General features: G+C 30.4%; 1 protein-coding gene across 3 annotated transcripts in view; it reads right to left on the reverse strand.

Annotated features, from left to right (window-relative positions):
• Positions 1–25,723, reverse strand: part of LOC118191345 (tRNA pseudouridine(38/39) synthase) — a 50,820-nt gene extending 25,097 nt beyond the window's left edge. For 2 of the 3 annotated variants that reach the window (XM_035362143.2, XM_035362140.2), the window contains exons 1-10: positions 25,564–25,721; positions 19,624–19,718; positions 18,959–19,056; positions 12,208–12,409; positions 11,833–11,917; positions 11,550–11,652; positions 9,362–9,422; positions 941–1,074; positions 672–792; positions 348–411 (exon numbers count right to left, since the gene is read on the reverse strand). In XM_035362143.2, the coding sequence (XP_035218034.1) occupies positions 348–411; positions 672–792; positions 941–1,074; positions 9,362–9,422; positions 11,550–11,652; positions 11,833–11,917; positions 12,208–12,409; positions 18,959–19,056; positions 19,624–19,686 (931 nt within the window). In that variant the 5' untranslated portion in view covers positions 19,687–19,718; positions 25,564–25,721. Of the gene's footprint in view, positions 1–347; positions 412–671; positions 793–940; positions 1,075–9,361; positions 9,423–11,549; positions 11,653–11,832; positions 11,918–12,207; positions 12,410–18,958; positions 19,057–19,623; positions 19,719–25,563 lie in introns of all 3 variants that reach the window. The other variant, XM_035362142.2, reaches the window with a different exon arrangement.
• Between the last annotated feature and the right edge of the window lie 1,250 nt (positions 25,724–26,973).

The following is a 26,973-nucleotide window of genomic DNA, read 5'->3' on the forward strand; positions in this document are numbered from 1 at the left end:
CAAATTGTCATTTTGAGACTAATAGCCCTTCTAATGCCCCTTTGAGTTAAAATTTAAAACATACTTTAAGAAACAATAAAATTGCTATTAGGATTCCTTGACAAGCAGATAAAGTTGACAAAATTCCATTCAAAGCCAAGTGATATTCATTAACCATTTAATTTGTATAGTTTTAATTATTTTACATTTATAGCTTTACAATAACACTTTGAAAACATACAAAAACCAGATGTTAAAAATTCTATAGACAACACAAATAGTCAAATGAATTGTACAACATTCTCAAGACATAATTTTAATAACTTTTTAATTAGAACTCAAATGTTTCCCTACCTAATTTTCATTACCTGAAGCCATGTTGTATTGGGGCTTCCTTGGACAATTTTCAATATCTAAAAGTTGATCTACAATCTAAAACAAAGATAACTATTTTAAGAGAATTATCTATTTCACTTAATAATAAAACAATACTGATATTTAATTAAAAAATGAAATAAGTCCATAAATTAGATATATATGTCAAATATCTTATTTATTAAGCAAGCAGAAAAACAGCAACAATATACTTAATTTTTTTAATTGTATGTTATTACAGCTATTTTTACTTAATTTTACACTAAATATAAAATTTCTGTGCTTCATTTAACACTAATTTTTCTTAAATATATTACTTGACAATCTTCTTTGCCTTGACCAATAAGAAACAACACTGATATAATGCAACGAATCTGATGCCAAAGGAATGCTTGTCCAATCACAGTCAGTTCTATGATATCATATGCCTTCACTTCACTTAAGAAAAAAAAAATTTTAACATAATTATTAGGCTTCATATTATGCACATTATAATTTATTTAGTTATTAATATATATACAAAATATACAAAAATATAATGAAAAGTAAACTAAAATATAAAACTTTAAAACCAACTTTTTCTTACCTACTTGAGAAAGGCTGAATGTCAACACTGAAAATTTTTCGCTTGTAATTAACTACACCATTGCCAACATCCATCTTGCAAAAATTTCGAAAATCATGTTCACCAACAAGTTTTTGTGCAGCTTCCTGCATCCTCTTCACATGCAAATTAAAAATAAATAAATAATTGCTTTATTATATTAATTAAATTTGAACACTAATGCATCAAATTATTACATGCGTTATCTTGACTACAATCATCGATCAATTTTAAATTGATTTTTATTTAATTTTTATGTCCTGACAAACTACGCAGATTATAATTAAAACAATTACACGTTAGGGAACTAAATATAAATTAAGAAATATAAAAAATCAGGTTATTACTAGTAAATACATCAAGACTAATGCATAATGATCAAAAGCATTAATTTTGAATTAATTGTTTTTGCATATGAAAATGGAAAGCAATCTTTTAACCCCCAGATATTTCTAAATCATAGCTTCAGAGCGATTATAAAATTTCATACCAAAAATGCTTTACTTTTTATAAAATGTGAATACAATACTATATAAACCTTAAATAAATACTAAATTACCTAATTTTTTTTTAATTAGATGAAATAAATTCAGGGTATCTTAAAAATAATGCAGGGTTTAAAACTGCATGCTATTGCCCCCCCTTGGGTTGCCGATGTTTTTTGAAGCATATGTTGCAATCATCACATTGCAGTTAGTGGTGAGGTTGTGATACAGAAATACATGATGCAGGAACCCATAATTATTATGAAAATCACAGCTTAAATTGCAGTAAAGCCCAGCTTCAGTACTTCTCAGTTTTATAGGTAAATCTTAATAGCAGAGCCCTTCTTCAGTACTTCTTTTATGTAAATGAACCACAATTTCAGCAGAATATTCTTTGGATTTTAAAAAAATTATTTTAAATCCTTCAAAATTGTTTCCAACTTCTGAATGCACGCCTGTCTTTTTCTCAGAAACAAGCACTTTATGAAAGTTGAAATGGCATTCATGTGTCAAAGGCTTCTTTAGGAAGTGCAATCAATTTAAGAAAGTGGGTAAATTTTTTGTTCCCTGTTAGCAGGGTCATGGTAAGAAAGAGAGTTGGACTCTTCTCTCTTTGTTCCGTTAAAATATCTCATGGTCATGCTCTTTAACTCAAAAATTCTTTATCCCATTCTTTTACCCCAAAATTCTTTACCCTCCCTCTCGTGATCTCTCCTTCCAAATACCCTTTCTCCCAAATCACTTCTAACTACCCCCTAATGAATGGGTCATCCCTCAATATCAACCACTTCCAACTTAGTTTAGAAGATCGTTCTGTTTTCCTGCAGGTTAAGATGTTCCTCTTAACCTGCAGGTTAAGATGTCCTTGAATTTATTTTTTACTTCTCTGTATAAAATATTCTACAATACAGCATAAATAAGAATATTATTACATATTTATATGATTATTACTGAACTCAATAAACACATGCAATATTCTATTCTAAAATTTTAAGTTATTTGACAACTACCTACCTATTTAAAGCATTTTTATGACTTTAAAAAAAAATTAGAACTATATGATGCTTATTTAAGTCATTTATTAACAATTATGCATCATATTATACTGATGTATACTTTTAAAATGTCAAAGATGCAACTTTCTATTGGCGCAAAAATTCATCTGTTCAGTTTTGGATGATTCCCAGTACAGCTTAATACTTTCAGTTTTAAGGCAATGTATTGCTACAGCGGTGTTGATCGCAACTTGCAAATTATGATTTGAATTTATTATATAACCATGTATTTATTATATTGGTTTTTAACAATAGTTTAAAAGGAAAATATTTTTACATGAGCTACTAAGAACATTGCAGTCATGTACTGGTAGCTCCCAATACCATGTTCCAGATATTACTTAACATAGCCTGAACAGACAAAGATTTATTACATTTAGATCAGGAATAAAGAAATAATATGATAATAATGTAGAAGACATATGCAGTTCTGATTTAGAATTTAATTAATATATCACATTTTTTATTGGGTTGCCTACCTTTGAAGAAGCTTAAGTTTTGACTTATTGCACAGCACATAAAAAGTACAAACCTAGCAGAAGAGTTGTCTTTATAGAGGCTGTTTACCAGAGTGGGATTTATCTTCACGTTATGCATATGAAAATTCCGAAAATTTTTGCTTAAGAAGTTATTTTTCATGAAAATATGCAAATTTTTCCAAAGCAATAATTTTTAAGATATTACTGCTTTAACCCTTTGAATTTAAAAAAAAAAAAAAAAATACCCTGTTTTCTATCCAAGTGTACAAAGTTTGTCATAAATAAAATTAATTTAGCATTTCCCCCCCCCCTCCCTCTATACTCATTTGTGTACAACAAGCACTACGGAGTCTTGACTTTCCAACTATTGAAAGATGACCCCCAACATTTAGGAGACACTAAGTACTTTGTAACCCAGCAGTAATTTTTAAACTTTTAGTGGGACATATATGTCTTATTGGTAGTCAAAGGGTTAAACTCAGGCAGATGAAAAGATTTTTTAGTGTCCTGATTCATTATTAAGAGTTTTAATCAAAATCATAGTATTCATCTAGTGAAAAACAATTTTTTTCCCATGAGTTACTAAATTATGCTGTTTAAAAAATATTACACTGCACTAACTAAATGGTTCATTTTCCTTAACCTCAATAAGTATATAAAATAACCATTACCAAACTCTGCACTATACATGTTCGACATTAAAAAGAGAGAAGATGCAAAAGGAAAATGAATAATGCCTTATTATTGTATTAAAGTAAGCACTGTTTTATGTATGTGGAAAGTTTAATTTATGAAAATGATGATGCTATCACATTTATTTAACTAAAGTAGTAGATACTTTCTTACCAATGCTTATGATTTAAAATTGCGTACAATATATAAATAAGTCAATAGCTAAATTTAAATTAAAAATACATTAAAAAAGAAAAGAAGCAACAGCAGATACTTTAGTAATCACAAATTAAAATTCTTTCAAAAAATAATTTATTAATAATTGTAAATATCCTTATAAGTTAGTGACATGAAAACAGAGGTAAGAATTAAGAGATTTAAGAAATAAGGAATGAGACAGAGACAAAAAAATCTTATTTCTCTCTCCCATCTGGCACATGAAGCTGAGCCTAGGAGGACAGTAACAAAAAGGGGAAAAAAATTGTGCGAGACATCATTTTGGATAAAAGAGATTTTGGATGAAAGATGATTCGGACCAAATTTCTTTTCATACTCTGGCTCTGTTTCTAGCATTCCCTGTATTTTCATTAGTAGCACTTTAATTGTTTTACCTTTTTTCATTGGTATGCTGAAAAATAATGGTCTTTTTTTTTTAATCATCCTTTGAAATAGCATATTATTTGTTCATTCAGAGCCTAAACTTTGCTAATGCTGACTAATGCTTTCACAGTTGTAAATAAAATTAGTTCTGGAATTTTATTTTATTAACCATTCATCATTAATTTAAATATTAATTAAATTTTTACTTGTCTTACATTTTTATTGAATTTTAATTTGAATTATTTAACATTTAAATTACTAATTATTTTATTTAAATTATTTAATATTTTAATCCCTAATGAATTATTAGCCCCAGGACTTTGACCCTGATGGACTAATGTTTTCATTTTGCGATTTTGAGTCAAATCACTTGAATGTCTGTTTTACTTTTCAAACTGTTGCCACCAAATATTATCGCCCTGTATCATATTTGAAGAAGTTAAGTAATGAAGAATCTGCATAAATATATCTATGTTTCTCACATTGGGATAAAACAACAGTACCTACAGCCATCCAATTTTGAATCACGAACTGCGAATATGGGCGCCTGGAAGCCGAAATTTAAAATTTATTTTATTATTGATTTCATATTTTGCAAAACTTTAACAAATTTCTATTAACAAATCAAGGATTTCAAAGCAAGCAATGGTAACATTGCACAGAAAAAAACATTTTTATCTCCAGCGCACGAGACTGTGTTTCGGAAATTCAATTCTAAAGATATGCTCAATTTAAAATTATTTTGCGATATTGCTCTTGAACTGAATTTTATGGTTTAAGTGTGAAGAACATGATACTTAATAAATAAAGATAACACACAAATTTCTGAAAAAACACAGATTTCTAAAGAAACACCCTTTTGGATGTAATTTAAAATCTGAAACCTTTCAGATTTTCTTTTTTTATATTTTTTAATTTATGTATTAATTTAATTGTTAATAATTTTATTATTTTTATAATTATTTTATTTTTTTCTCCTTTCCTGATGGCCTTCCCCATAGGGTTCCACCATTTCTAATCCTAGAAATGAATTGAAAATGCATTACACATTACAATAACTGTCAATGGCATACATTATAACAACACTTTTGTGGCCTTAGCTTCAAGGCTGATGTTGATCAAATGTTCTTCCAGCAGAATGGCTACAAATCATGCAAACCACTAAGCACTTATAGCAGAAATTTCATAGGTGACTGATTTTGAGCAAAAGTGATCACAATCTTACATGATGGGACTTTTATCTCTGAGGATATATAATGTCCAAGGTTTAAAACAAATGCATACTAACCACTTCTGGACTTAAAAGAAATCTATATGTTAAGATTGTACAAGTATCATACAAGACATGCAGAAAATTTAGCAGATACTGTTCCCATACTTAATTGGAGCATTTGCTCTTTCAAAATATGTCACAACTTTGCCGTTTCATGCATAAATAAAGGTTAATTTTTTAAAGTTAAATCCTGCATTACTTTTGGATCAGCCTATATATTAAATATACGAAGCTGCAATATTTTGAGGAAAGTAAAATTTTCAGCAAGTGAAAAACAAACTGATTTTGTCTTCACCTACATATTAGTTAAAATTTGTCTGTCACATACTTTCATCTGAAGAACATAACATTTGATTAATTTCTTAATTTTTTTTTAATATTCATGTATATCTCCATTTTTTTCCCTGCAAGTAGTAGATACTTTGCCATTTATTTCATATAATACATTCGTAAACAACCAATAATGCAACATATCCTATTTATAAAACCATTAACATCCTCACTATTACAGCCCCTACTTAGGTTACCTACTACTAGGTAAAAATGCACTTACCAATCATAACAATTCCTAATCGCATCCTGATCTCCTTTTCTGATATTTTGAATTAATCTAAGCTCAGTAATTTTTATTGCAAATACTCTGAAATATATAAAGAAATTCAACAATGATCCATTCTTTTAGATTCAAATAGTATTCGCATCAATAGTTTTTCTTTATTTTTAATCAGCTTCTATCACAACCTCCCTCCCCTCCCCCAAAAAAAAATTTTTTTTAACTCTCTCTCATGTGTAAATGGCTATTTTGAAGAGGATTAAATACCGTTTGAAAATTATGATACAGATCCATTATTTTCAGTGACCGAATAGTTAAGACTGCCGAATATTGGTAGTTTGACCTGGTTCAAGTCCAGGTGAATGAGCTGGTTTCATGATTGATTTTCATGGGTTTTCCCATGTGTAATGCGAATATGAGCCAGTTTCTCTTAGAAAGTCTTCCACAAAGGAATTCCTTCCCTTAGGCAGATAGCCCTCGAGTGCTTTGCTGTACTCAAAGGAGCTAATTATTATTTTCAGCTTAAGAAATAAATCAGATCATATAGACATTCAAACTATTACAATTTCGGTCATATAATGCATTTTAATAAAAGTATACAGAATTTAAGTTCTTACATAGGCTTTCTTTAGAATAAATTATAAACTGTTATATCTCACTATAGATTTTGCAGGGAGAGGCCACAATGTGCAAAACTGGAGTTAAAATTTATATGATTTAAACCCATTTCACCTAGGAAAAAGAACTTGTATGAAATAGTCGCATGAAAATGTAAAGTTGTTTGAAAATGAATTATAATAAAAAGAAAATTATTAATGTTAGTATTTCTAGAAGTGGTCATTTGAAACTAGTATTCCTAAACTATTCTTTTTCTAATGGAAGAAATACTTTTTAGAAACCTGCATTTGAACATCTAATATTTTTACACTTTTAGCAGGATCTGCAGATATACCCAAAAATTTCAAATAATACAGTATAAAGTCCGTTATCCGGAATGATCTATAATCCGTACCTCAAAGCCACAAACTTTTTTTTATGCTTTACGCATGCATGTAATGCGTTTACGAATGCGCGTTTAATGTATAACGGATAGTATAAGCTAGACTAAAATTATCTTTACTGATTCTAAGGCATTTCAGTTAATGATGCAAATTGCGCTGTTCCTTAATCTTCTAATTGGATCCGGCTTATTATTTTTTGTAGACTGTTAGAGCAATTTTATAAAAATAAAGCCTGAACTTTAGATTATGTCAAAAAGAGTTTCCAGTTCTGGAGCTTTCATATTTCATGGTGAGGACGATGAAGATGATAGATGTGAATTTGAAGGTTTTCGGACATTGCAAACTAAAGGTGAAATTTTCCAGTTATTGGATTTTGTAAAGAAATGTGGAGAAGCGGTAATAAATGAAGATGATATAACAGAAGTTTTTCATTGCGACGACAATGCCCCAATCCTCAATCAATTAACGGACGGCAAAATCTGTAGTATGGTTCTAGATCCAGGAAATACCACTTCCGATAGTGAAGAAAGTGACAGAGGTTATTGAAAACAAAAAAAAATTTTGATTGACAAGCTAGTCGGTATTCTTGACACAGCAATTACAGGACTTGAACAGTGAAACTTTGTAACTGAACAAGAAATTATGTCTGTTTATAGAATTAAACAGAAAGTATTAGCACAAAAAATGAAGTAACTTAAACAAAACTTAAAGTTTTTTACAACAAACAAAACTTAAAGTTCTTAAAGTTTTGAGAACTGAAAACTTTCTATCCTAAACCCAAACCTTCTCTTGGTGTGTGTGTGTGTGTGTGTGTGTGTGTAAGACTTGGAGAAAAAAATGTTTATAAAGTAAACAAATAAATATTAAGCTGCTTTTTTTTTTTGTGTGTGTGTGTGTGTGTGTGTGTGTGTGTAAATTTTTATACCATTTAGATCATAATTGCTCTTTATTTCATAAATTACTGTTTCATATTTTTAATTGTATAATTTCTGCATGCCATCTTATCAGATTTAAATAAATGATCTATAATCCAGGAAAACCCCTAATCCGGAATCGCAAAAGTCCCGATGAGTCCGGATTACGGACTTTGTATTGTACTTTGGGCAATAACGTTTTACTGATTTGACAACCAAAATCATTTTTCTTATAATTTTTTTTTTTTTTTTCCCTGTGCAGCCAAAATAAAAGTTTACATTCATATACTTCTACTGAAAGATCATTGTCTTAAAATCTACCTTACTTGATTTAATTTCATAAACTAGAAAGAAGGGTCTTTAAGAAATACTTATTTGCACAATCTTTTTGAAATGCTTGTATTGTCTCTCTCTCAATATATATAAATCTTACATATATATACATATGTATATAAAAGATACAAAATATGTAAATCAAAATAATAATTTAAATTAGCAATTGTCCTCAATTCCTCTCATCTCTATTTGAAAATACATTATAACTTTTCTGAACTGCATCATTTCTAGATCAATCCATCTCATCTTATGTAACACTAATGGCATAGCTAATTTGGAACTTAAAAGTTTTGAGAAATGAAAACTTTCTAGCTTAAAAACAAATCTTCTCTTGGTGTGTGTGTGTATGTGAGTTGGAGAAAGCAGCAACAGATTGGCATTGGTTCTCTGTGTTATATTTATGTACACACACATATTTATATTTTTTCATATAAATAAAAAAGAACTTTCAAAATAAAATATAACCTTTTGGTTTTTTTAGACAGTTATTTTGGGGAATATTAAATATATTTAAAAGTTGTAAAGAAATGTGAAACATGTCTTTCAGAGTAAATTAAGATGTTGAAGTCATAAAATATAATGAAACCTCTCGATGACCACCCAAGGTTCTAAATCATTCGGGGCCTTCATGAAGATGTAGCATTAGGTGTATGGTGTATTTAATTATGGCAAAGCACACTAGGGCTATCTGCCTAAGGGAAGGAATGCCTTTGTGGAGGACTTTCTAAGGCAAACTGTCTCGTTTACACGTTACACATAGGGAAAACCATGAAAACACCCATGCAGCCAGCCCGTTCACGGGATTCGAACCTCAGACCGAACTATTAGTGTTCAGCGACTTTACCACTCGGCCGCTGGCGGGCAGGTAGCATTAGGAAGGCGACGTTCAATATAGAAGCTTATTTTTGCTCTTAGTCACTTTCAGAAGTCAATTATTCCCTTTAGAAGTTTAGACACTAATCATTTTCAGAAATGGTCACAATAAAAAATTTTCTTACACTTTATCAAATAATAATAGAGGGAAATAACACTTACAAAAATATCAAGATCTCCCAAAGGGAACCAATACTTGTATGTCCTTTGTTTACAGTCAAATCTAGAACAACACAAGTTATTTAGAGAAATCAAGCGAAAATAAATAATTTCACAAAACATTAAATTTTATGTAAAAGTACCTAGGAAATGTTCAATTTAATCATTTAAAATGTGCTATCTACAACATTCAATGAATTAATGTTAAAGAAATATAGTGATAAACTAAGTTACTCATCAATGACTTAATATTAATAGATATTAAATAACTAAAAATTTGACTGAAAGTTAAAAGTTACTCATTCATCTTGTTAACTCAGAATGCAGATCTTTAAAACTGATATTTGTAACTATGGTATTAGACTCCAATTTTAATTCACAATTTAAATCGCAATGATTTATAACATTATTAAAGAAAAAATCAAATTCCTACCGATATTTACAAGTGAAATATTATGTGTGCATTCATCACTCAATCCTACCAACAACAGTTAATGTACAATTTGATATCTTACATGAAAGTAGACAATTGCATTCAGATACAAAGTCATGAAGCATCTAAAATTTCAGCCCTGTTTCTGAGGAAATGTTTGAAAAATTAGAAGTATTCAGACATTAATACATTTTTAGCTGCTACGGGCTTGTCTCATTTGCCTGATTATAACATCGAAACAAGTCCACGAATTTTATCGTGCTTGGAATGCAGGACTGCATCTGTTATTAACATGGGATTTGGGTATCTTATAGGTGACAGTATTATGATATTAACATGGGATATTGGTATCTTATAGGTGACAGTATATTATGGTGACAGCTCTGCCCCGTTTTGAAGGAGGACTTTCAGCTCTCCAATATTCAAAGTGCACCCTATGTTATGTAGACACCACTCCAAGCCTGCTCTGGACAAATATCCAAGGTTATAAAGGACATGGAGGACATGACAGAATATTGAAAAAACTTTCAACCAAATATAAAAAATTACACATAATGATATTGAAGTGTACATCCATCTTTGTGAGCCTTGCCAAAAAAAAAAGGTATTAAAAAGAACGTTGTTGTGCCCCACTTTTCCTGCTATCATTCGCACTGTCACACAATGATCCTGGGACAAAAGTTCCTTTCTTTAAGTTGTCTGGAATGCATGCTGTTGCAGGCCGACCACTTTGGGAGGAGGGGTCTTTAATAATGCCATGCCCTTCTCAAGAAGTGTTTAAACAACTCATACATGCACTTCAGGGTAACAGCATGTTCTTCATAAACTGTTATCAGTATTTCAGGAGCCTCTCGCTGATTTTCCAAGTTTAACAGAACAGCATATTTGTTCACTAATCATTTTGAGTTTTGAATGCATGCACATTACCTTCATTCTACAGTGAACTGTTTCCACACGATAAACACACTTGCCCGCTTGGAAATTGGTTCAGATTTCTCGAACTATCAAACGCCTGCATACTCTTAAGACTGTGAGTGCTATGATGTCATTTACCAAAATTTTTGGACAGAAGTTGTATATAATAATTCTCATATTTCATGCTTTGCCAAAAAAATGCCTAGGTATTCTATAGAATGCTGGTATTTAATATTTTGCGATAATATATACATAAATAAAAATATATAAACTGCTTCAAAAAAATGAAATTTCCACTCAGCAATGAACAAAAGAGAAATTAACAAAATTTTATGTTTTTATTTGTTATGATTTTTATTAAATACAATGTGAAAATGAAACAAGAAAAAAATATGTAATATGAGCAGCAATTTTTAAGTTTTGCAAATATGTCATTATCATTGTTATTAAGAAATTCATTAAATCCTTACAAGAAATGTCAATGGTTGAAAATTCACGCCATTTATAAACTTAATAAATATTTAATGGTATCCTCCAAAGAAAAATTAATTCTGAAAACACAACACCTCAACACATTATTTATATGTTTTCTTTGGAAGAAACATTAAATAATAAGAATAGGTCTTAACTTTTTTTTCTAATTTACTAATTTTCCCCCATAGCTATTAGTGAAGAAAAATCTGAAGTTACCATTTTAAAATGCAATGTTTTAGATATATTGAAATTAAATACCTTTACATCACATAAGAACACAGTCTTCAATGAATCAAACTGATGAAATAGATCAACATGCAACAGAAAAAATACAAATATTCATGACCACTCAACATTTTTTAGAATCACCTGGCACTAAATGTTGTATCTACAGGAGCCCATCCAATAACTCTTATTTCAGGAGGAAGAACACGGTTCAGAACCGATGGATACTCAATCTCTTTATCTGAAACTAAAATAAACATAACTGTTTAATGACTGCTAATGGAAACAATTACATGTGGAATTCAAAATCAGTTTCTGAGCTTTTTTAATAGAAAAGACATTATTTTAAATTAAAAATTTAAATGTTCTTGCAAATATTTTTTATTTAACTTAAGTTTATATTCTAATAAAAAAAGTTATACGATACCTTTACGTCCAACTTTCAAAAAGTCATCTGGAGTTATCACGCCTTTGCCTTCATTTAAATTTGTACGAAGATCTAAAGAGACAACCTAAGATGAAAATGTAAAACAATTAGAGAAGTGTATGTACAATAACTCTAAAATAAATTATTTAATTCTAAATTTCTTCTATGAATTGGTATATGCTTGAACATATACAATGAAATTAATTCTTGATAGAAAAAAATACAACTTTTATGTCTAATAAAACAGATAAGAAGATAGAAACTGACTGTGCTAGAAAAATTAAATCAAATACATGAACAAGAAGCTTTAGCTGAACATTTTATATATTATCTAAATATTTAAGCTATTAAGACTATTAAAATGATTAAACAAACCTGACAAAATGCAGATACACCTTTGTCTGTGCGCCCACAACGGTTATAATTTGAAGTTTCTCTTGATTCTAAAAGTTTTGTTTTTTCTAATGCATTAAATAGCTGAGCTTCAATAGTTTTCTCAGTATGGATTTGAACAGTAAATCCAGAATAATCCCAACCAAGATACAGGAATTTTAAGGCTACATGTCTTTTTTTGTATCTAAAAAAAAAAAAAAAAAAAAAGAAGCATACACTAAATAACAATGACGCATTAAAAAGCGTACGTTTTAAAAGGCACTATTCAATTTTGAGGGCCGTAAAAAATCACCAAACTATTGCTGATGCCAGTGCTGCCAAAAATAACTGTGGCAACCCTAACACAAGAAAGGGAGTATAATAGTAAATAACTATCTAAGATTGATGTTTTAATTAAATGAAAAGTTAATTTCATATAATACTTTTTTATTATTTTAATTTATATAAAAAAAGCTAAACATGACTGAATGGAACCATAAGAGTAAATAACTATTTCAGATCATTATTATAATTTATATAAAAAATGATAAACATAACTGAATGGATGCCTGCATTGATATTTCACTAATGAGTTATCGCTAAAGCATACTTTCATTTCGTTGGTTGTTCAAACATAATTTTCTATAATGAATGATGCCTTTTCTTTGAAAAAAATATCAGTAAAGTGCAGAACCACCAATTATTTGTTTTCTGCTTTTTACAAAGGTAAAAACAATTGGATTTTTGTCAATTTTCTTTTACTTTATAAGCGAAAATAGGTCGATGTGTACATATATAAAGTCAAGGGTGTGCGCAGTGCCATTTTTGTGCAATTCTGGGGTTTTTTTTAAGGTGAAAATAGGTTGATGTGCACATGGATACTGAGTATGTGCAATTCTTAAAAACGTGTCAAGCAGTGGTCGATTCTGCACTTTACCCAAAATTCTACTGCAGACTTTTCGTCATGGGCAATTCCCAAATTGTTAAATCTATAGGATATCAAAAAAGGATATAAAAATTAAACTAGTATTTCAATGGCATCTTAAGAAATATAGAACTATATAAACTTATGCAATCTGAAATCAGCACGTAGGCTAGATTTGGTGTGCTCTTAAATAGGCAGGTTTGCTAGATTTGGCGCTTTCGCGCATACATTTACGCTGCAATTTTTTTACGATCCTCAAAACGAAATAGTACCTTTTAAAATATATGCAGAGTTCAAATACATTTAAAATATTTTTTAAAGTATTACGGCAGTCAATTATTTAGTTTCAAAGAAACACAAATTTGTTTTAAATAATAGATTTTAATGACAGCATAAAATAGAGAATAAAAATAAACTCTTTTTAAAACTAATTAGTACTGTCTGATTATCCATACCCCTACCAAAAAGCCACGATTTCATTGTCAACTTTGAAAAACATTTGGGAACTCATTTGTGGTGAAATTTTCACCAAACGCAAAAGCCGTTTCCAAAATGCCCAAAAGGGCTATTAATTTCGTTTTGGCATTTTGAGTTGATTCACTATAAATGTCGGTTCACTTTTCAAATTGTTGCCACCAAATATTATATTTAAAGAAATTAAATAATGAATAATTTGCATAAATGTATGTTTCTCGCTTTGTGATAAAATAACGGTACCTAGAGCAGTCAAATTTTGAATAACGCAATCTTTCACTGAACATTAGCATCTGTTAGCCAGAATTTGAAATTTGTTTTATCACCAATTTCATAATTTGTAACACTTTAACGAATTTTTGATTAACAACCTCAACGATTTCAAAGCAAGCGATGACAACACTGTAGGCAAAAAAACATTTGCCTGATCTTCAGAATATGGTAACTGGTAGTTTGGCGACATTTTGGAGGCGATAAAGGTTACTACCTGGGACTTTGGTAATAATGTGAGCAGTACTCAGTTCCAATTACGCATTATTTTGTGTGAGGGAAATGAGAGATCATGGGATATGTCATGTGATATTAATGGACGAATTATGGTTCTTTAATCGGAAAAGGGGGGAAATCGGGAAAAAATCTGGAAATTTTGTATTTGGCTTTATTCTGTGTTGTGTGAAACAGTGTTCGTTAATTTTTGGATCCCATGGCCCTAACTAAAGTTAATTTGAAATGGGTATTTAGTGGGATTGAAAGGGGTAGTAATAAGTCTTTAAGGTTGTGCGAGATAGAAGTAAAGATGTTTTATTAAGTTATTTATTTTACCTGGTACCTTGGTGTGAACTATAAGTATGATTTTAAAGATCCTGAAACAGAAATAAGAAAAGTTTATCGGACACGTAATCAAGATTCTGAAGAAGAATAGGTAAGTTAGTATTTTTAATTATTTGAGGATATTATTTTTATGCATTGTTCTAAATGTAAGGTGGAAGTAAAGTAATTTGCGTAAACTTGCATGGAAATAATTTAAATATTTGACACTTAATATTTGACACTTAATATTTGACACTTAAATATTTGACACTTAAATATTTGAATTTAAGTATTTGTAATGTTTGCGGTATGAATTAGTTAGTGACGTTTGTAATATAATAGATAATGTAGAGGTAAAAGTTTTTAGATATTTTATTTATTTTATACGGGGAAATGTTCATATTTGGAAAGGGTATATACTTTTCGTGATCAGGTAATTTCATATATGTTCTTTTTACCGGGTTTAAAGATTCAGAAAATTGTTATGCATTTTCGTGAAATTTTTCTAATTTATGAGAAAAAAGCAGTGTACATGGATATAGTGAAGAGTGTGCGCAATGCCACTTTTGTGCAATTCTGGGATGTTTTTTTAAGTAAAAATAAGTCGACGTGTACATGGTTTAGTGATATTTTAATTAAATGATAGTTATTTTGTGAATTTTATGTTTGTAGGAATTTGGTATACGTTTAAGTTGAAGTAAACATGCATGGAAATAATTTAAATATTTGACACTAAGTATTTGTAATGCTTGCGGTATGAATTCGTTGGTAACGTGTATAATATAATAGATGATTTAGAGGTAAAAGTTTTTGGATATTTTATTTATTTTATATGTGGAAATGTTCATATTTGGAAAGGGTATAAACTTTTTCGTGATCAGGTAATTTCATATATGTTCTTTTTACCGGGTTTAAAGATTCAAAAATTGTCATGTATTTTCGTGAAATTTTTCTAATTTATGAGAAAAAAGCAGTGTACATGGATATAGTGAAGAGTGTGCGCAATGCCATTTTTGGTTAATTCTGGGATTTTTTTTAAGTAAAAATAAGTCGGCGTGTACATGGTTTATGTGTATGTGTTATTTTGAAAAACCCATAAGGAGTATGGTATTGTGCACTTTTTCCAATTTTTGCAGTGAATATTTGTCATGATTAAGCAGTTTTGTGAGATAAAATTTCTAGCATAAGTGTAATTCGGCTAGTAGATTGTTGGAAGAAGTGTTCAGTAGATAAAAAGAAAAGAAACATGTCTTTACTTCGTGAAGACAAAATGGCGGCGGGAAAAAAAAAAAATAGATGGTTGCTGTAGGAAAGTTGGTCGCCAAATTTTCGCCAAAAAAACGCCAAGTTACCATAATGTAAAGATCAACCAAACATTTTTATCTCCAGCACGCAAGACTGTGCATCGGAAATTCTAAAGCTATGCTCATTTTGGAATTATTTTGCAATATTGCTTTTGAATTGAATTTTATGGTTTAAGTGAAAAGAACATGATACTTAATAAATAAAGATAGCACACAATGTCCCTTTGGGCATAATACACAGCAATCAGTTTTTGTTTACAGCCAAAACACACACATCTTATTTGTTGCATAAATAAGTTTCAGTGATGCCATGGATTGCCACATAACTATTTTAGTGATGTATTGCTTTGTATTGTGAATGCTTTAATGTGGCTTTTTGATGGTGGTGTGGATAATCAGAAAGTACCCACTAATCTCTCTTTTATGCTAGTATTCTTAAGCAGTATACCATATTTTTACGTCTCTTATTTAGCTTCAAAAAAGCAGCCCCACTTTTATCTCATGACATATTTTAAGTTTTCAAATATTGCTTTAAAACAGCTGCACAATTTTTTTTTTAAAATTTACTTAATTTTAGGTATTTTCTAATTATTTACATGGCCACACAAAAATGTATTTATGAAACAAAACAGTATAAATGTCTATTTGACCAGCATATGTCTGCTTTGACCAGTGCACAATGCCAAAGTTGTTTGAATACTGAGTTTGTGCAATTTACTGATATTTTTTTTTTTTTTTTTTTTTTTTTTTTTTTTTTTTTTTTAAAAGCAGATGAGCACTGTAGACATAGGGAGAACAAAAATGTAAAAAAGAAAAAAAAAATAATAATAACTCTTTTATTAGCCCAAACGGGCAATTTGCTCAGAAGGGCTATTAATTTTGTTTTTGTGTTTTGTGTTGGTTCACATTTCAAATTGTTGCCAACAAATATTACAGCCCTGCAATATACACAGTCCAGTCACATTAATGTGACCATCTGTCAAAAGCCAGAATAACCACCTTTCGCAGAGCGGACTGCTGCGAGACGTGCAGGAAGAGAGTCACATAGGTCCCTGAAGGTGTTCTCTGGGATGTTGAGCCATGCCGACTCTAATGCCGTGGCCAGCTGCGCTAGATTACGCGGTTGAGGATCCATGGCGCGAACAACTCGATCGAGATGGTCCCACAGACGCTCGATTGGGTTTAAGTCAGGTGAGTTTGCTGGCCAGGGGAGGACGGTAAACTCATCCTGGTGCTCTTCGAACCACGCACGTACACTGGCAGCTGTATGGCACCTCGCATTGTCCTGCTGGAAGATGCCATCATCCTGAGGAAAAACAATACGCATGTAGGGGTGAACATGGTCCGCAAGGACAGATGCGTACTTGTATTGATGCATTGTGCCTTCCACAATGATCAGTGAACCTAGAGAATGCCAGGAAAACATTCCCCAGACCATAATGCTCCCGCCTCCAGCTTGGACCGTTCCGGCAATGGTTGCAGGGTAGTTCCTTTCAGAGGTTTCACGCCTTATACGCCAACGTCCATCTGTCCGATGGAGCATAAAACGCGATTCATCCGAAAACGCAACCTGTCGCCACTCAGTGGACGTCCAGCTGGCGTGCAAATTCTAGCCTTCGCCGTCGATGAACAGCAGTCAGCATAGGTGCACGAACCAGGCGTCTGCTTCGGAGGCCCAGACGCAGCAATGTTCGCTGAATAGTACTTTGGGAGACACTTTTGGTAGGCCCTTGGTTCATTTTGGTGGTCAGTTGCTCAACGGTAGCCCGTCTATCTGCCCGAACGCATCTCCGCAACCGTCGTTCGCCTCTGTCATCTATGGCCCGTGGTGCACCACATTTGCCACGTCGCTGATTTTGGACAGTCCCATTTTGCCATGCATGGTACACTTTTACCACGGCGGCACGCGAACAGTTCACAAACTCAGCCGTTTCGGAAATGCTTCCACCCTTGGCCCAAAAGCCAATGATCATGCCCTTTTGGAAGTCGGATAAATCGCTTCGTTTCTGCATTACGCCAACGACTGAAATGTTTTCCGAAGCCCTCACACACCCTTTATATACGCTCAACTGCACTGTGCTGCCACCTGCCTTCTGTGATTGGTTATTTAACTCTGACATGGAAAGTACGTGGTGGTCACATTAATGTGACCGAACTGTGTATTTAAAGAAATTAAATAATGAAGAATCTGCATGAATGTATGTATGTTTCTCACACTGTGAAAAAACAATACCTACGAACATCGAATTTTGAATAAGGTATTCCATTCGAATATGGTTATCTGGAAGACCAAATTTGGAATTTGTTTTATTATATATTTCATATTTTGTCAAACATTAAAGAATTTTTTATTAGCAAATTCAATGATTTTAAAATGAGCAATGGCAACAAAGTACGGAAAAAAAAATTTATCTCCGCCACTCGAAACTGTGTATCGGAAATTCTAAAAATATGCTCTTTTAAATATTTTGTGATATTCCTGTTGAATTGAACTTTATAGTTTAAGCGTGAAGAACATGATATTTAACAAGAAACATACAAAACGTTAAAAAAACGCCCCTTTGTGCATAATATAAAATCTGAAAGCTTTCAGTTTTTTATGGATTTTTCTTGCTGTTTTAATTTTACTGATCGATTGCTCTCGTATGGAATTTTTACAGTGCCACCATTTTGAAAATGGATGTTGTCTTTCATGCATCAGCTTGTCAAAAATTTAGTCCCCAACGAGTTTGAATTTTAAATGGGAATGCCGATGATCAGAAAGTACCTAATTTTATAATGTTCATAACATGAGAACTCATTCACAGCATAAAATTTTTTTTAAAGAACTATAAATTATTTTCAATATAAATAAATGAATTTCTAAAGAACTTACCCTAGCCACATATTTTAAAGTAATATTAAAAATTTTTACCCTTTTACTCTTTTAAAAGTTATTCAAATTTAAATACATACATTAAATATAGTTTTATATGCTACTTATTACAGTTTAAACTGCAGTTCCGCATTATGTTTGTTTTAAAATTTTAATTCCTTAAATATTTACAATTTTGCTTTGTTGTTACTACTAAATAAATATAATTACATCTTGTCTTTATTATGACTATATATAATAGCACTAAAAACAAAACTTCCTAAAAAGTAGAGATGCATATTATTTATACAACTTCTACATTCATCCTGCTTTATATAAATAAAACACAATCAGAAAAATTATGTTTTTATAACATATTATACTTACTTTTTAAAATCAAAAGGTGTTGCAAATTTTTTTCTGATATCTTTATTTTTCTTCGGCAGTTCTTTATCTTGCAAGTGTTTAATTATTTTAATTAACTCCTAATTAAACAAAAAGGGAAATAAAGAAATTATAAAAATCCCTTGCATTCAAAAGTTATTCTTTTATTTATAGAATTAATCTTGATTAATTTGTGGAATAAACATGAATTAGTTTTCTATAAAATGTTAAAAAATATAAATACTTTTGCATTACAAAAATCACAACAAAAAAGTTATAGTCCAATTTAAGAAAAAAAAAAAAAAAAAAAACTGATTTAAAAATTAATAACACACAATTTTCTCTCTTAAATTAAGGTTAAAAGTGTTAAGTACATGCATAACAAGTAAAGAAACGTATGCAAAAATTAATTTTTAAATAAAAAAAATTCTGAATTTTGTGTGAAATTTATTTAGCCCTTATTCAGATTACCAGCTATTTTCCAACCATATGTTAAAATTATTTTAATAAAAAACAAGATACTATATATAAATAACTGAGAACTTCAAGAACCTTATTAATAAAAAAAAGAAGAAACATTTTATAAAAATTTAATTGAATATTGATTTAAAATTCCTACTGTAAGCGACGAGTATTTTTCTTTTAGAATCCCATAAATGTATACTAACCTCCTTGGAAAGAGCCTCAAGATTGGCTGGAACATCAAAATTATCTGAAATTTCCATGCTCATACTTTAAAAAGTATTTCTTTAATAAGTCAAGCCTGAAACAGTAATAAATTTAAAGCATGAACTATGCAATATGAAAAACAGTTTTCAAAAAAGTTTACATACATTTCAAATTTAAACTTAGTTATATGCTCACAAAGCAATTTTAAATTATATAAATTATACATTTGAAAATGTTTCGATATAGAAAATTTAAATAGCATGCTTGCAATAAATTTAAAACAAAAACACTTAACATAAAAATATTGGAAAATATTTTAATCTCCAATTTATGATATAAAGTAACTTCAGATAAGAACTTCCTAAAAATGATATACATCTATTTATTCTGAATACACAAACAGCTTAGGTTCAACAGACAGTCATATTCTGGTTGTGCCAATAGCTAGTTCTTTCCATTGTTAGCATTATTTTTTTTTTATTTATTCAGTTTGCTTAGACCTTATGCTAATTTCACATTTTACTTTGATTTTTATTTTTTATTGGATGTAGATAATATTTTAATTTATACATATTAATTTCATAAGTTTTATGCATTGCAAATAAGGCTGCAATAACTAGTAGTAATATTCTGGAACGACATGAACCTGGGTGCCAAAAGATATAGTGGTGAGAGAGCATTCTGCCTACGTTTTGATGCAAAAGTCTTAAAATGATTTTTGTACTTGTGTTGTACTTGAGCTTCATTCTGTTTCAGCTATATTACCTTCTTTTTTGGAATATACTCTTGATATTATTGCCTATTATGTAAGACTGGAGATATTTAAGTCTTATAAGTTCTTTTTTCATCACTTCAATTTAAATGTTTGTGACAAATGTTAATTTCCATTTGTGTTCTATTTGAGTTAAGCAAACTCTCTAACTTGTTAAATAAAGATTTCATAGTTATTCTAAGTTATGATTCTTTAATAAAATTGTGCTAAATAGAGGATAGTGTACTCAAATGCCTTAACTGTGTTAAATACATGACATATCAGTCTTAAATATGGATAGGTTTAATAAAAGTCTGTGGCATGGATCTGATTTGCAACCAGTTAGAATGATTATACTTTGTATGACTTACATTTGAAGACTAACACTATGACACATTACACAGAAGACTTTTATTAAAATTTTGGATACTCTTCGGTTATCAGGACTAGATTCAGAAATGTATGTACGTATGTATGTATGTGCGTATGTGTGTATACAAATTTACAGCATTTGATTATGACTATTATTATAACCTATTGTGGGTTCCAAATCGGAACAGCTTTAGTACTAGTCCTTTTGGCAATTTGTTGATTTGGCGACAAAATTTTGTCATCAAGGCAGACCCAACTATGAAGATCAGAAAAAAATGGAATGTCAACAAAACCCCTCAAGGATAAATATATCTAGACTATATAGCAAACCTAAAAACGGTTATAGTAGATTGAACGGTGGCCCTTGTATTATCGCAAAGTTGTTTCATTTATCACCAAGTTGTTGTTTCGTTTATGGTAACCTGAGTAGATGAATGTTATGGAAACCCTATTATGACATAATTGGTTGCATGATTGCGGTAAATTTTCACTCATGGGAAAGGATTTGTAAGGGCTTGTAGTGTGTGTTGGAAGTACATTGTTTGCTTTGTGAAGCAAACAATGTACGTACATTGTTTTAGATGGTAGAATGGCTGAATGCAATAAGATTAATTTGAAGTTTCTGTACGATTTGGAATGAAAGGGAAACATTATTCCGTTTAAGGATGATTATTCCGTTTTAAGGACCGTTAAAATCGAGAAACTATTGTAGATGCCAGTGCTGCCAAAAATAATTGTGGCAACCCTAATGCAAGAAAGGAAGCATAACAGTAAATAACTATCTAAGATTATTGTTTTAATTTAGATGAAAGGTTAATTTCATATAATACTTTTTTATTATTATAATTTATATAAAAAAAGGCTAAACATAACTGAATGGAAGTATAAGAGTAAATAACTATTTCAGATCGTTATTATAATTTATATAAAAAAAAGGCTAAACATAACTGAATGGATTCCTGCATCGCTATTTTGCTATCGAGTTATCGCTAAAGCATAATTTCATCTTGTTGGTTGTTCAAACATAATTTTCTATAATGAATTATGCCTTTTCTTTGAAAAAATTCTATTGCAGACTTTTCGTCATGGGCAATTCCCAAATGGTTAAATCCACAGGCTATCAAAAAAGGATTTAAAAATTAAACTAGTATTTCAATGGCCTCTTAAGAAATAAGAACTATCTAAACTTACACAATTTTAAATTAGCGTATACGCTAAATATGTGTCACGCTGTTAAATGGGCACGTTTGCTACATTTGGCGCTTTCGCGCATAAATTTACGCTGCAATTTTTTTACGCTCCTCAAAACGGAATAGTACCAAAAAGAGTATTAATTGAGTGGTATGTAGATGAAGGTTTACTAAGAAGTCATTATAAGTGTCCTATTTGTAGGAAGGAAATGCGCATAGTTGAACGTCGGAGGTTACCGGCACTATGGAGGATATTTTTTACTCTTTATTTTTGTGAATTTATGTGGTGTTGCCAGCATACAGATTCTAGTTCAGATAATTTTAGGAAGTTTTTGGATGCTGTTAAGGAATTTTGTTTGACTGAAGTACGTTAATTTGCAAATAAGGTAAGTAGATATTTTCTTTGTGTAGTGCAAAGATGAATTTCCTTTTTTATGTTATTTGATTGCTTGATTTAAAATGTAGTTTATTAAAGTTATATATTTTTTGTTTGTTGATCCTTTGACTTTTTAAGTGAATATAAATTGATGTGTACATAGACAGAGTCAAGGGAGTGCACAATAGGTCAATGTGTACATGGATAGCATGTTTTTGCAATTCTTTTAACTTGTTATTTTGTCTTTGTGCAGTGGCTATGTTTGGCTAAAAAATCGTCGTTACACAAAGCCAAAATAACAACTCAAAGAACTACACAAACTCGGTATCCATGTGTCGCCAAAAATCGCCAATTTTTGCCAAGTGGCACCCGTAAATATATTTTTACCCTAAAAATTTAGCCCTTGATTAGAATGCTCCAAGAAACAGTTTTTCTCTAATTTTCAACACTTAGTACTGCTAAGATAAATTCTTGATACATTGCCATAAATAAATTGTATGTTCTGAGTTATGAAATTTACAAAAGCTTAAATGCATTTTAAAGCTAGTGATATTACTTCAGTTTCTTAGATTTTATTATTAAAAGTACATAAAAAAATGTTTCAAGTTGAAGTAAATCGAATTAAATTTTTAAAAAATGTACTAAAAATTAAATAATGAAAATATTATGTGAATGGTAATAATATTATTAAGAAGCATGTATTTTTTAATCACTCAATTTATTACAAGTAATTTATAATTATTTCAAAGGGATTTGAATCCCGAAGGACTATTAGTTTCGTTTTGGCATTTTGCGTCGGACTCATAAATGTCTGTTCACTTTTCAAACTGTTGCCACAAAATGTTAGAGTCCTGCATTATATTTGAAGAAATTAAATAATGAAAAATCTGCATAAATGTATGTATATTTCTCGTATTGTGATAAAACAACGGTACATAGAGTCATCGAATTTTGAATAACGTAATCCTCCAACGAATATGAGCATGTGGAAGACCCAATTTGAAATTTGAAATTTGTTTTATGATCGATTTCCTATTTTTTAAAACTTTGACGAATTTTTGATTAACAAACTCAAGGATTTCAAAGTGAGCAATGGCAACGTTGTGCAGAAAAAACATTTTTATCTCCAGCGCGTGAGTCTCTGTATCGGAAATTCTAAAGATATGCTCGTTTTAAAACTATTTTGCGATATTGCTGTTGCACTGGATCTTATGGTTTAAGTGCGAGGAACATGATATTTAATAAAGAAAGGTAACACACAAAATGTTAAAAAACGCCCCTTTGGACGTAATTTAAAATCTGAAACATTTCAGATTTTTTTTTTTTTTTTTTTTTTATAATTTAAAAGCTAAAATGAAATTATCATAACGAGTAAATTTTGTACCATTGATAACAATACACAGCAACAATTGTCATAACTGATGATTTCTATGAAAGATTCGAACAGTTGTTGGAATAGACTAGAAATAGAGTGATAAGCCACTGAACACTGGTAGTTCAGACTGGCTGTATGGGAGTTTCTTTGGTTTTTCTTACATGTAACATGAATCTGACCAAATTTCTCTTAAAAAGTCCTTTATGAAGGCATCCTTCCTCTCCTATCCTGCATACTGTTTATTAAATGAAAATTTTGCTTGCACTTTTACAATAACTATTGAGCAACAAAAATTCACTTGTTTTAATAAAGAAAAAAAAAATGTTTTTAATTACGAGGTAAATGTAATATTTTGAAAAGTAATGTTACTTTTCATTCTTCTATGCTTTACATTGCTGTAGATATACACATCATTTTTATATGACAGCTTTACATAACAATGGTTTAAATGTTGGAAAATAATATCTGTAGATACTTCACATTTTTCACTCTGAAACAGTTTTTCTAGCAGAAACTAAGTGATATTTCTTAACATATGAAAGTAATTGATTTCTTAGAAAATAATTTCATGTAGTAAATAATTAATCAGGGAACAAAGTATAACAAGGCTCCTTTACTTTGTAACCAGAGTTATTTTATGTTTGGAATCTTTACTGCCACTTCCCCCGTCCGTTTTCCCACCAGAACGCAAATTTAGTATGCATGTTTTAAGTTTAAGGTTTTAAGTTTATAAAGCAAAATAAGTTTTGCATCTCAAGGTCACATTTTTGGTGGCCAGATAAGATAAGATTTGTAGTCCTCAGTCTCACATTGTATTTGCCAATACCTGAATTCTATGCCAGTTAAGATTTGAGTCAACTTTGCATTAAACTGATTTGTGTAGCTTTGCCTGCTTATTTGAATTTAAATTTTAGATTTGAACTTAATTGCTTTCATACATTATCTTGCCACAAGTAGTTGGCTGAGTCAGAAGCACAAAGTGCAACTTCTGATCTTATTTAGTTTTAAAAAAATCATCTTTTACACACTTCTCATGATTCAGTTGTTACTTTACACATAGCGATAATTCGCTTAACGTATACTTGAAGTTTAGTTACACTATATGATAGTAAAGAATAAATTTAAACTTTATAATAATTGTATTTAAAGATATTAAAATTGGTATTTAAGTACTTGCCATGTAGTGACATTTTTACATATAAATTATACTCTTACTTTGATTACAGAGTTTTCATTACAACAAATTTAGATTTCTGTTAGATAAAATGTCTAAGTACTGTAGAAAATTTGCATAAAATTTAAAATAAAAAGTCATGATACTCAATGAAGGTTATTCATGCACAACTATTAGATTGTGAGATTTGAGAATTTAAATTATATACAATATATTCAATAATCTTGGCAACAGTATATTTTTTATAGTCTGACAAATTATAAAAATGTTATAAAAGCAATAACGAAAACCTGATTTTGCTCTATAAATACACACAATTACACATCCCTGTAGTTTTAATTTAAGAAATGAAGCAAAAAAGTATTTTTAGACCATGGTAATTTTGATCAGCGCCCATTTTAAAAAAAAATTTAAAAAGTCTAAATTTCCATGTGGTTCCTTTGCAAAGAAAACACCAAGAGACACAAAAACCTCAAGCTACTAAAAATCTGTGTTTTGGAGGGGGGATTAAAGAAATTAACGGTAACTAATTAACTGCAATTTATTCTTCATATTTCTTTAATTTTAAAAAGACCATACAAAAAAAGAGGGTTCAAATTAAAGTTTTACAACTGGCATTGAAAACCACTGCTAACATTATTAACTCCAATCATGTATATTACGATTTCCAAACTATCGTATTTTATATTTTAATTCAGTACCTACTAAATGCTTCCTTTCAATCCTGAATGGTTGATAATCCACTTATTATCTACACCGCAGCGTTATTTGTAGCAATGTTGCTTTTAAGCAAGAAGAAAGGAGATGAGGACTTTCGAAAACGCCTTTGACGAACCGCAGCGTTAAAATACAGAATCAAAATAATGAGTTTAGTTGAAAAAGTGCTGAGGACAGACAATGTAAACAGAAAGTAACAGAACAATATTATAACAAGCGGCTGGTCAGAGAGTTTTAAAATTACATTCCTATGACCATGGAATAAGGTAAGAATAAAAAAAGGTGCCGGGGTCCCAAGCTTTGGTCTCCAGAGGGGGACTTTTTTTTGTTGTTGTTTACGTCCAGAGCCTTTGGCCACTCTGACCACTCACAACAGTTTCCCACCAGTCGAAAATCGAGTACACTTCCGCATTCATTGTTGGATGTGCAATAGCAATTTGTATAGTTCAGTAGCAATTACGAAAAAAAATATATCTTAGTTATTTTTAGATAAATTGCAACAGCGATTTTGACTGCAAAAATATAGATTTTAGCAAAATGTTTACAACTTGCCTACTACAACTCAACGCTGCCAGTATGGTAACCCATAGCAACCAAAAAATAATAATAATAATATTTATTATATTGTTAAATAGTATTTATTGTATTGTTAGTATTATTAACGATCTGTCTCAAAAATTGTACTACCATAATTGGTGACCCGTTATTTATTACGAATAGCAACCTTCAATATTTATGCCTAAGAAATGAAACATACCTTGAGGTACCATTAAAATGTAAAAATATTACAAAAGTATAACACATTTTAAAGCTCAGTTTCATAATAACTAAGTGGTATAAGCGCGAAAATTTGTATACTTCTTTCAATGCCTTCGATAGGGCATTCACTGCTTTTATTTTAAGTTCCAAATATCAAAATGTTTCAAGTAAAATGCATTTTTGTCCTCCACAAAATATTTCAACGTATACCTTTTTAAAATTTTTAGAGGAGAGGCTCATTTTAAACTATCATTTTATTTTTATATAACTGAAAAATAATTACTTTGGATTTCCTAAAAATGAAATTACGACCAAATCCTGTAATCCTCGTCAAAATTTTAAAAAATATGTAGACAGATATGCTAATGTGTCAACTTTTTCTTCATTTGTAACCACACGTTTATGTAAAATCAGACACATTGCTAAAAGTATAGTTTAGGGTTCCCCTTGGCGAAACTTGGCGGTACGTGGATACCGATTTTGTGCAGTTCTTTGACTCATTATTTTGGCTTGCGAAGCGGTGATTTTTGAGCCAAAAGTCGCCGCTACACAAAGCCAAAATAACAAGACAAACAATTGCACAAAGTCGGTATCCATGTACACATCGACTTATTTTCACTTTAAAAAAAATCCTC

The sequence above is a fragment of the Stegodyphus dumicola genome, chromosome 6 (assembly GCF_044657685.1).
Source record: "Stegodyphus dumicola isolate Sdum_Otavi_A_Nest chromosome 6, ASM4465768v1".
Lineage (NCBI taxonomy): Eukaryota > Metazoa > Arthropoda > Arachnida > Araneae > Eresidae > Stegodyphus > Stegodyphus dumicola.